The sequence below is a fragment of the Phasianus colchicus genome, chromosome 20 (assembly GCF_987193195.1).
Source record: "Phasianus colchicus chromosome 20, bPhaCol1.hap1.1, whole genome shotgun sequence".
NCBI lineage: Eukaryota > Metazoa > Chordata > Aves > Galliformes > Phasianidae > Phasianus > Phasianus colchicus.
In genome coordinates this window covers 6342632-6352231 of record NC_143455.1, presented here as the reverse complement: position 1 = coordinate 6352231, position 9600 = coordinate 6342632, and the positions used below count along the sequence as shown (strand labels likewise).

The 9600-nt window shown below is 61.4% G+C and overlaps 1 protein-coding gene across 3 annotated transcripts; it reads right to left on the bottom strand.

Moving 5' to 3' along the window:
* Positions 1-2185: 2185 nt before the first annotated feature.
* Positions 2186-9600, bottom strand: CDC42EP4 (CDC42 effector protein 4). 3 transcript variants are annotated; one of them, XM_031598867.2, is made up of 3 exons: positions 9457-9600; positions 3694-3974; positions 2186-3534 (listed from the first exon to the last, which is right to left on the bottom strand). In XM_031598867.2, the coding sequence occupies exons 2-3, from the start codon at positions 3874-3876 to the stop codon at positions 2968-2970; spliced, it is 750 nt and encodes a 249-aa protein (XP_031454727.2). In that variant the 5' UTR covers positions 3877-3974; positions 9457-9600; the 3' UTR covers positions 2186-2967. The 3 variants fall into 3 exon arrangements, with proteins under 3 accessions (XP_031454727.2, XP_031454724.2, XP_031454725.2); XM_031598864.2 differs by having other exon boundaries at positions 2186-3974; XM_031598865.2 differs by having other exon boundaries at positions 2186-3971.

The following is a 9600-nucleotide window of genomic DNA, read 5'->3' as shown; positions in this document are numbered from 1 at the left end:
CACTCTGTAGTCACTAATCCCCAGATGCATTCAGAAACCCCCCTCTTCCTGCCCCAAAGCAAACCCAGCTGAAGCAGAAGCTCAGTGCCCTCCATTTAGGGGGAGAAGCTACCCACATCTGCTCTCAATTTGCAGCCATGATTGCCTGGTGCCTCAGCCAAGCTGCAGGGAGCTCAGCCCAGGTCCTCCAACCCTGGTGATGCCTCCTTGCATCAACATATGTTTCTTCTCTGCCAGTGCTGGGAGAGCAGCTGGCAGTGGCCCTGACCCACAGTGGGGTCTGCAGGAGCTGACTCTCACCCCAGGCTGCACGCTCAGCAGGGAGAGCCTGACATCAGAGATGAATGTAGTCTGCATGCTGTAATTAAATACCCAGATAGCAAGGGATGGAACCTTTTGTTGTGTCTTGTAATGCTTTGAACATTGCTGGTGATGCAGAGCTGCACCGTCCCCAGTCCCACTTTGCAGTGCCACATCTCCAGGCTCTCAGTGGGGACAGCCAGCTCACTCCTTGCATCCCATGAAAAGTCCCTTTGGCCTCACTGCCAGGCTGGGGACTTGTACGTGTGCGAGGCTGCAGTAGCATGAGTGAGACACAATGCTGGTGTCACACTGCCTCCCAGGGCCACCCCAAGCAGAACCCTGTCCCTCTTCCATCATGCAGTTCCTGCAGCCACACACATCCCCATCACGTGCCCGGAGTGACATGGCCTGACACATCAGGGATGGAGACCTGCTCCCATTCTGTCACTAGCTATAAATGCACTGGAGCAGTGCTGCCCGCCTGCTGAGCGCTGCCAGTGGGGCTGCAGCCTTGCACTGGGCACCCACCAGCACCCAGTAGTTGTCCTGATGGCATCCCATGCAATGTCACATCCCACACTGGCCCTGACGCTCACTGGCACCAGAATATTGCTCCCCATTAGCCCTAACTCTGCAGTGGCCCTGCACTGGGACTGTTGTCCCATCCCAGTGAGCAGAGCTGTGTCCCATTTGCACTCAGTGAGCCGCTATGCTTTCTGCCCCGTCGGCTCGCAGCAGTGCAGTGCTGCCGAGCAGAGGCTGGAGCCGACAGGCGTCACAGCAATGGGAATGGCTTTGTGACAGAGCCAGGGCTGCTCAGCACCTGCCCTGGGGCTCCTCATCCCCACAGCAACCTTCAGGAAGGGGTGCAAACCCCAGAGACCTTCCCAGCATGCTGCTTCATATCAGGGCAACAATAAGGGACAGGAGGAGCCTGACGACCTCTCAGGACACAGAGACCAGCACCATCAGTTTAGAGAGGGATGCTCAGAGCCCAGTGCAGTAGTCCCAGCCCAACGGAGCAGGGTGGGAGCAGGGTAGAGGCATCCCGGTGAGCTCAGAGCAGCCGCTGGCCCGGCTGCCAGCTGCAGCTGCTGTTGTTCTCCCATCCTGAACAATAGCCCAATGTCCCACACCGCGGGGCATTGTGTCAGCACAGGACCCCATTGTGTCTCCACCGCAGCTCAGCGCCTGCTCCCACCAGCATCACCCTCCCAACCTCTTGTGCAGAGTGGTGGGCATCCAGCCCAGACCCTCCCAGGGCTGGAAAATAATAAAACAGCCAAACCCTTCCCTCCTGGTCCAGCCCTGCAAAGCCATCTGCTTGAGGATGAGGAAGTGCTCCTGGACCACACTCCCCATCTTATCTCATCCCATCGCCAGGCAGGGAGCAGCAGAAATCCTTCTGTAGGTTAGGAATACCTGCTGTGCTGGACACGGCCCCATCATCCACCACCTCAGGGCTCACAGCAGGGCACCCACAGCCATGGGACTGCCAGTCCTGCCCTTCCACCTTCCCCTTCTCGCTGGCTGAAGGAAGCAGGCTGCAGGAGGAGAGGCCACTTGGCATGGTCACCCCTTGGCATGAGCAGGGCTGGCCGGAAGGGCACAGTCCAGAGCCAGATCCGGCCAGCAGGAGTTCACCCGCTTCCCCCACGGCAGGCAGCTCCGCTCTGATGGGCAGATAGAGCACAGCCACAGGTGCCAACACAAAGCCAGGTTGGCACAGCCTCACTCTGAGCCAGGGAGCAGCCACAGGGCCTGGGAGGAGGCAACAGCATGAAGTCTGGAAGCAGCACAGAGAAACCCCATCCCCATACTGGACCTGATGTAGAAGAAGGCAGCCACCCACATCTCACCCCATAGGAACTCAAGCCACTGCTGTCACTAACATTTCGTTTATTCTTCACATTTTTACATACATGGTATAAAACCTTTTTCTTCCATCCACCTGCACCAGCACAGCCCCACGGCAGCAGCCACCAGCATGCTGGACTGGTGGGGGTCCCAGGCATTCATCCCCAGGGCACAGACCCACGGTCCTTTTGGTGTCCCCAGCACAATTGGTGCCAGGGCCATACGGAGCGTGGCACTGCTGGGATGGAGCATCCATCTGAAGTGTGAGGAGCAAGTCCCCACTGCAGCACAAAGGCAGAGGCTCTCAGACTGCAGAAAGTCCCTAAGAAACCCAGAGCTGCCAGCTGTCCCAGCGCTCTGAGTTTGAGTCCTTCCTCATGGGAAATGTCCCCTCCGTTAAAAAAACAAAAGCAAGAGTAAAGAAAGTTAAGTACAAATCGGAGAGCAGTAAAAACCTTATGGTGGAAAAAAAATATATATATTACTAGAGGGACTAAAACCTCAAAGCCTCATCTTGTTTGATCCTATAACGCTTTACATGGGCAGGGGAAAAAAAAAAGAAAAGGAAAAAAAAGCACTAGCATCCAAAGTCCAACAGAAAGAATCAAGATTGAGTCTGTTCCTTGTCCAGGGATTCGCTGGAGCTTTCCCAGGGCAGCACTATCCAATCACCATGGGATGGCACCGGCACTCCAGGAGGGAGAGGAGCAAAGTGTTCCTGGTGCTACCAGCTCCAGCACTGGGTCACCCATCCCTGTGTCCAAGCAATCACAAATAAGAACCAGTCCCCTCAGCTCACCGCCCGCCCTATACCCTGATCTCATCATCATCTTCATCGGCGAAGGAGAACTCCTTGTCAGGGCGCTTCGGAGGGCCCCGCTGACTCTGGGCCCCCACTGGGAGGGGGCTGCGCTCCCCCGGCCCCGAGGCACAGCTGGATGCTGCACTGCTGTCCCTGGGGCCGCCGGCGCTGTGGGATGGACTCTGGCTCTGTGCGGCCACTGGAGAACCGGGTACAGCAACATCCCCCTCCTCACGGCTCTCCTCTGCCTCGAGGTCTTCATCCTGCTCCCACTGCTCCTTATCCATGATGCTCAGCACATCGCCGAGCATGGAGGGCCCCAAGTCGATGTGGAAGGACATGATGGATTCGGCGTGCTTCATGCCAGCCCCGCTCTTGGCCACCACAACGGGCAGCTCCGTGATGTCCCCGAAGTCGCGCTCATCCAGACCGGGGCTCAGCGGCCCGGCAGCCGCCCCGTTGAGACGCTGCTGCTCTTCAGGGCTCATCTCCTCCGGCATCTTCTTGACAGGACTGGAGGAGAGGCTCTTGGGCAGCTGCCCCGCGCTCCTGTCCACCTCCTTCTCATTGAGCTGCGGCAAGGAGACGGCATTCTTCACGAAGAGCGCCGAGTCGCGCAGCGAGCCCAGCATGTCCCGCCGGTCACCGCGCGTCACCGACTGCGAGCGTTTGCTGCTGCGGAAGCGGCGGGACAGCAGCCCCGGCTTGGAGGCCCCCGGTTCCTCACCTACCTCTGGCTCTCCAGCCTTGCTGGTGAGGAACGAGGTGTCCCCGAATGCATCCCCGGCCCGGCCCACGTGCATGGTGTGCCGGAAGTCCCCCAGCGGTGCGCTGATCATCTCTGCCGTCAGGTCGGCCCGCGAGCGCCGCTTGGAGTGCGCCGAGTTGGAGACGAGCTGCTTGAGGATGGGCATGGTGCTGGTGGTGGGCAGCACGGCCAGCGGGCTCGGCTGCTGCTCACAGCTGCTGCTCCACGCACAGGGTCGCACCCGGCATCACCAGTGGGTCACTGCTAGGGGACAGGACAGGGACACAGTCAGGCGAAGACACCATGGAATCATAGAATCATTAAGATTGAAAAGACCTCTAAGCCCCCAACCCACCCACTGGTGCCCCACTGACCCTGTCCTCAAGTGCCACATCTCCATGGTTCTGGAATACCTCCAGGGATGGTGACTGCCCCACCCCCCGGGCAGCTGTGCCAGTGCCCAACCGCTCATCCTGAGAAGAAATTGTTCCTAATATCCAACTTGAACCTCCCCTGGTGCAACGTGAGGCCACCACTTCTCATCCTAAAACAACAGGCACAGCCCTGCTGACACCAGCCCTCATACTACCAGGCTGCAAAACACAACGCCATGGCCACAAATGACTCTGATCCTGCATGAAAAATCCCTCACACACAGAGCATTCCAAGGGGGATGGGGCCTCAGACCCCAGCAAGCCACCCACACCCTGCTCTGTCTTCTCAGAAGAGTGGTGCCAGTCCCCATCCACAAAGCAGACAAAGAGTTGAGCATGGAGAAGCAGCATGAAAGTCCCTGATGGAAATGAGCATGGCACCATGGTCCCCTTGTCCTGTCCCATGGTGACCCCAAGCTGCAGGCACCCACATGTCCCTTCTTCTCCCTGAACACTCGCACTTTGTTGCTGCTTTGGAGACAGATCCAGGATGGCAAACCTGGGGAACCATCACAGCATCACGACACCCCACCCCGCAGACCCCTCTCACCCCACAGTCTCAGAAAAGCAAACTGATCCCCACAGCAGCCAGGTCTGCAGCAGAGTTCCTCGGGTGACACCACCACACTTTGGGGCACACACAAAGAGGGACAACGAGGGCACCCACTGCCCCTCCCCGCACAGCCCCAGCCCACCAGAGTAGGGCACGGCAGCACTGAATTTCCAGGAGCTGCACACTGAGAGGATGCCTGGGATTTTATTTTTTTTTAATTGAAAGAAAGCGGGGAGGAGCAGCCGCCAGGAGGAATTGGAAACAGACGGCAGGAAGTGTGCAAGGAGCCCCCGGGAGGCACCACCAGGCTGAGGGGAGCAGATCAGGGACAGCTCCTGCAGCCTCGTGCACCTGGTGGCACATGTGGCAGGATGGGGACGTGGGGGACACGGGGGACCCCAAAGCCATCCGTTCTGTGCCTTGGTGCTGATCCCTCATGTGCCTGTGCCACTCTCACTGCACCCCCATCCCACCCCCCCTGCACAGCCACCTCATCGTCACTGCTGTGACTCAGGGGTTACAGCTCACAGCAGAGATGACCAAGGGCCTCTCCCTTCCTCTTTCCCACCGCCCAGCACCATTACAGCCATCTCCATCCTCAGTGCCACCACCGGCCCCATTCAGCCCAGCCCCGGTGGCCACGCAGGAGGGAACAAGGACAGCGACCACATCATTGCATCCCGTGGCGTCAGGCAGCCCCAGGTGGTCCCAGGTGAGGAAGAGCCAGAGAGGAAGAGCTCACAGCCGCCCTCTTCCTCCACTCGGGCACCGCAGCATTGCCGACACAGCCATTCTCACAGGGAAAGGGACAATAGCTCTTCCATGTGTCCCCCAGCCATGCCCAGCTCTGTGGGACAGGAGGGGAGAGAAGCCCATAGGTCGATATGGCAACAAGGTCCCAATAAAACCCAGCCACATACCCACATACATGCCCCAAACCTGCCCCAAGACACCTGGCTGTCCCTCACCACTCAGCCGAGCTCATTCCATCTGGGCATGGTGCACTCTGATCCCACACAGGTGCAAAGTCCCATTCCCTGCCTCACTCACACAGCTCCTGCTCAGAGCCAGCACGCTGCATGGCAGCCCCAGAGCTGAAGGGACACAGCAGCAGGGATGAAGTTGCTCTGTTTCCCAACAGCTGCTCTGTTTCCCACCGACCCTTCCCATACACTGCAGCCACCCCAAACTCAGAGCTGGGTGGGCTCCTCCCCATGCCCCCATGCAGTCCATCAGCTTCTCAGAGCCCCCCCCACTCCCAGCAGCAGCTCCTGCATGTGCACGGTGCAGACATTTCCCTCTGCACGCTCTCCTTTCAGGCCAGCATTCCTGCAGCCTTTGGTTTTACATAAAACAAACACTCCCGGCAAGCTCCCCAGCTGGGCCAGGCAACCGTGCTGGCTGATTTAGGCCATCTGGGGACTGTCCCTCCCTTGTATTTAGATTTCGGGGCCAAGTTGAGCATTTGCAAGATACTTTGCAAGCTGCAGTGAAGGGGCCGCCAGGAGTTGAAGCGTTACTGGCGCAGCCTCCCCGTCCAGCCGCCCTCCATCACCATCAGCCTCCAAACAACCCATGCCCCCCCACCCCATCCCCGAGGCTTCAGCCCAAAAAAACATTTCATAGTGGCCCAAATCTCCCTCAGAGCTTTGCCCCCAGCCTCCCATAAAGGCAAATCTGGAGTAGCCACCTCCACCAAGCCCCATCCCACTGAGGGAACAGGGCACAGAGCCCTCTTCTCCTGCTCTCGCTCAGGGCAAGGAGCAGATCCTGTGACATTCACGCTGTGCATGCTTTCACAAAGGAAACCAGGCCAGAGCAGTTCCACAGCTGCCTCTCCTGCTGCCTCTGGGATCATGGCTGTGAAACCCGAGCGGTACAGCAGGGCTGGCAGTGCTGCCCATTTCTGGGCATAGCGGGTGGCAGCGAGTCCAGGCAGGGCTTTGGAGATGTGGATAGGATGGGACCTGCAAGCAGGGTTTAAGGCAACAGGGAGAAAGCAAAGCAGCGGTTTACACTCTGCCTCATCCCTGCTTCTCAACCCTTAAGAACCTTGAGCTCAAAACAGCAAGAGCCTTGCATCCCTGATTTCCTCTGCAAATGAATGCTCAGCCTAGATCCTGCAGACAGAGGAGAGCCAAGTCCCGGCCAGCCCCATGCAGGGTTGGCAGTGGGGACCACTTCAACCTGGTGCCACTTCCATCCCCATCTCACCCCACTCAGCACCAGTCACTCACTGGGGACCACAAGGCAAAAGAACATGGATGGCACATGGGTGCACGCGAGGGAAACACCACTCCAGCCACGCTCCCACACACCCTGCCTCCGGCTCACCCCACTCCCGGGCTGGGAGAGCCATCCCAGCCAGCCCAGCCGGATCCTAACGAGCCGGGCTGCGCACATGCCACAGGCAGCAGCCTCCAGCCCCGAGATCAGAGGATGCTCCCCACCCTGCCGGGCGCTGGGGCAGGGGCAGCACAGGACCGGTCCATCTCCAGTACAGCTCCGGGGCAGGGAGGATGCGCTCAGCCCCGCTCACGGGACGCTGCTCCCCCCCCCCGCGCCCCGGGCAGCCGTCTCGCACAGCCCTTTGATGTCGCTGCCTGGCAGACGGCTGCCGGAGACGCTTCTCTCTCAGATGACGCCCTGCCACCTCCGGTCCCAGCGCTATCACACCCCGGTGAGCCCCGCCAGGCCTGGGGAGGCCGGTCCTGTTCGCGTGGGACGAGGAGGCGCCCGGTGAGCGCTGCTCTCCGCTGTGGGTGACAGGTCTGGTCCTGTCTGCTGGCACCGCCGCGGCTCAGTCAGGGGATGCACAGAAGAGGCTTCAGCGGTCGGAGCTCGGGTCAGCGGGACGGCTCAGCTCGGCGCTGGTTGCAGCTATCTGCGCGTAAATCAGAGCTGACCCGGGGAAGCGCCAGCCTGGCGGTGCCAAAAAACGAAGCGGCGTTCCCCCCAGGGAGCGCTGACGCCCAAGAGCTGCATCCAGAGTTCAGCGGGGAGCTATGGGCAGGACGCGCCATTACACGCAAGGGAGCAAAACCCTCCTGCTGAAGGGCCAAGAAGCAGCCCGCAGCCACGGAGGGGACGTTTCCGAGGGGAAAGGTTATCTCCTCGCTCCGTCACTCGCATCAACGGGGGTTGGCCAGGGTCTGACAGGATACCGGGGCTAAACAACCCTCCTGACCTCCTCCAGGCTCCAAATTCCTGCGGTTTCGCTGGGGTGGACGGGAAATAAACAGCCCGGCTTCCCACGGCTCACCCCGACACCCCACCTGCCCAAACCCCACCGGCCGGCTCGGGGCCCCGCGCTGCCTGCGCTCAGACAAAACCCAGCGAACAAAGGGAGAGACGGCCGCGGTCAGCACAACGCCGCCGGGCTGCTCACAGCTCACCCCACAGCGTGGCACCGAGGGGGTGGCCGCCCCCCGCTATAGGAGTCTTTCCCCCCCACCTCCCACACCATCACCCAACCTCACGAACATACCCCGCATTAAACCTCACTTGGATTTGCTCCACGGTCTCCGAGGGAGCCGCGTCCAAAACAGATTTGTTTACTGCGTGTCCCGAGATCGGTGCGTCGCTCCCTGCCCCTCTCCCTGCCTCAGTTTCCCCCCCCCCCCCCTTACCCCCCAGACAGCTAACGATCTCAGCTCCCGCGTTAACAGCCTATAGATCGGCACTTGGAAACATCCATACCGACACCGGGGCTGCTGGGGTCAAGCCAGGGCAGCGCAGGCTGCATCCCTCTCCCCACCAGCAGCTTCCAACCCCCCCAGCTCGCCTCTGGCAGCGCCTCCCCACACCGCAATAGGTTTCTGAGCCCCGCGCTCAAGTTGCAGAGCTGAGAAAGCCCCCGTGATGCCCAGAATGCGTCCCCCGGGAGTGCTGAGCGCTACAGGAGAGTAGGACGGGACGGCTGGGAAACCCTGACCCATCCCCGACTGCAGGAAGCAGAGCCGAAGGGGGATTTCAAGCCATTCTGTGTGACTCAGCACCCGCTTCGCCCCGTCCCAGCGAGTCCAGAGGTGCGGCTGGAGCCGCTCCAAGGATCGGCGTTTCCGAGAAGGGCCGCATGAGCGCAGCGTTCGGGACTTCGACGGGGTGGGCAATCAGAGCCCGGCCTGGGCACCGCGCCGCGGGGCTCTGCGAACCGGGCCGGGACAGCGCGTTTGGGTCGAGCCGTGCCAGGGCCGGGACAGCCCTGGGGCCGGAGCCCGCAACTCGGGCGGGGTGAACCGGTGCCCCAGGCTGGGCAAATAGAGCTCCGGAGGCGCCGCATCCTGTTAACTCCTTCACCCACCCGGCCTGGAGCTGGGACAGGGCTCGGAAAAGCCCTGGGACCCCACCCGCGGTGGTGGCGGCTCCGGACCCCCCCGGTCCCGCATCCCACCCGCCTGAACCCCCACCGGTTGCAGCCCGAACGCTGCTCCCGGTTCGAAGGGGGAAGAAGGTGGGGGCCACGGCGCTGCCAGCCCCCACAGCCCGGGTCCGCTCCCGATTACCGAACCCCTCCCGCAGGGCTCCCTGCCTACCGGAGCTCTATCCGCACGACGAAGCCGGCACCGCACGGCCCGGAGCTTCCCAACGGCCCTCGGAGCGGAGCGGTCCGAGCTCGGTGCCTGCCCCGGTGCCGCCGCGCCCCGTCCCTCCCTCGGACAATAGCAAAGCCAAGGCCCGGCCATCCCACCCCCGTGCCGCGTCGTTCCGAGCCGTGCCGGGCTGAGCCGTACCGGAGAGCTGCCCGACCCCCTCGTACCTGCGCGCCCGGGTCCCGCGCCCGACCCATGGCTGTGCCGCCCGGTGCCGAGCCGAGCCGAGCCGAGCCCAGCCGGAGCGAAACCGCACCCCCTCCACTACCGCCGGGCGCGAATGATGTCATCGCCCCGCCCGGGCCAATGGA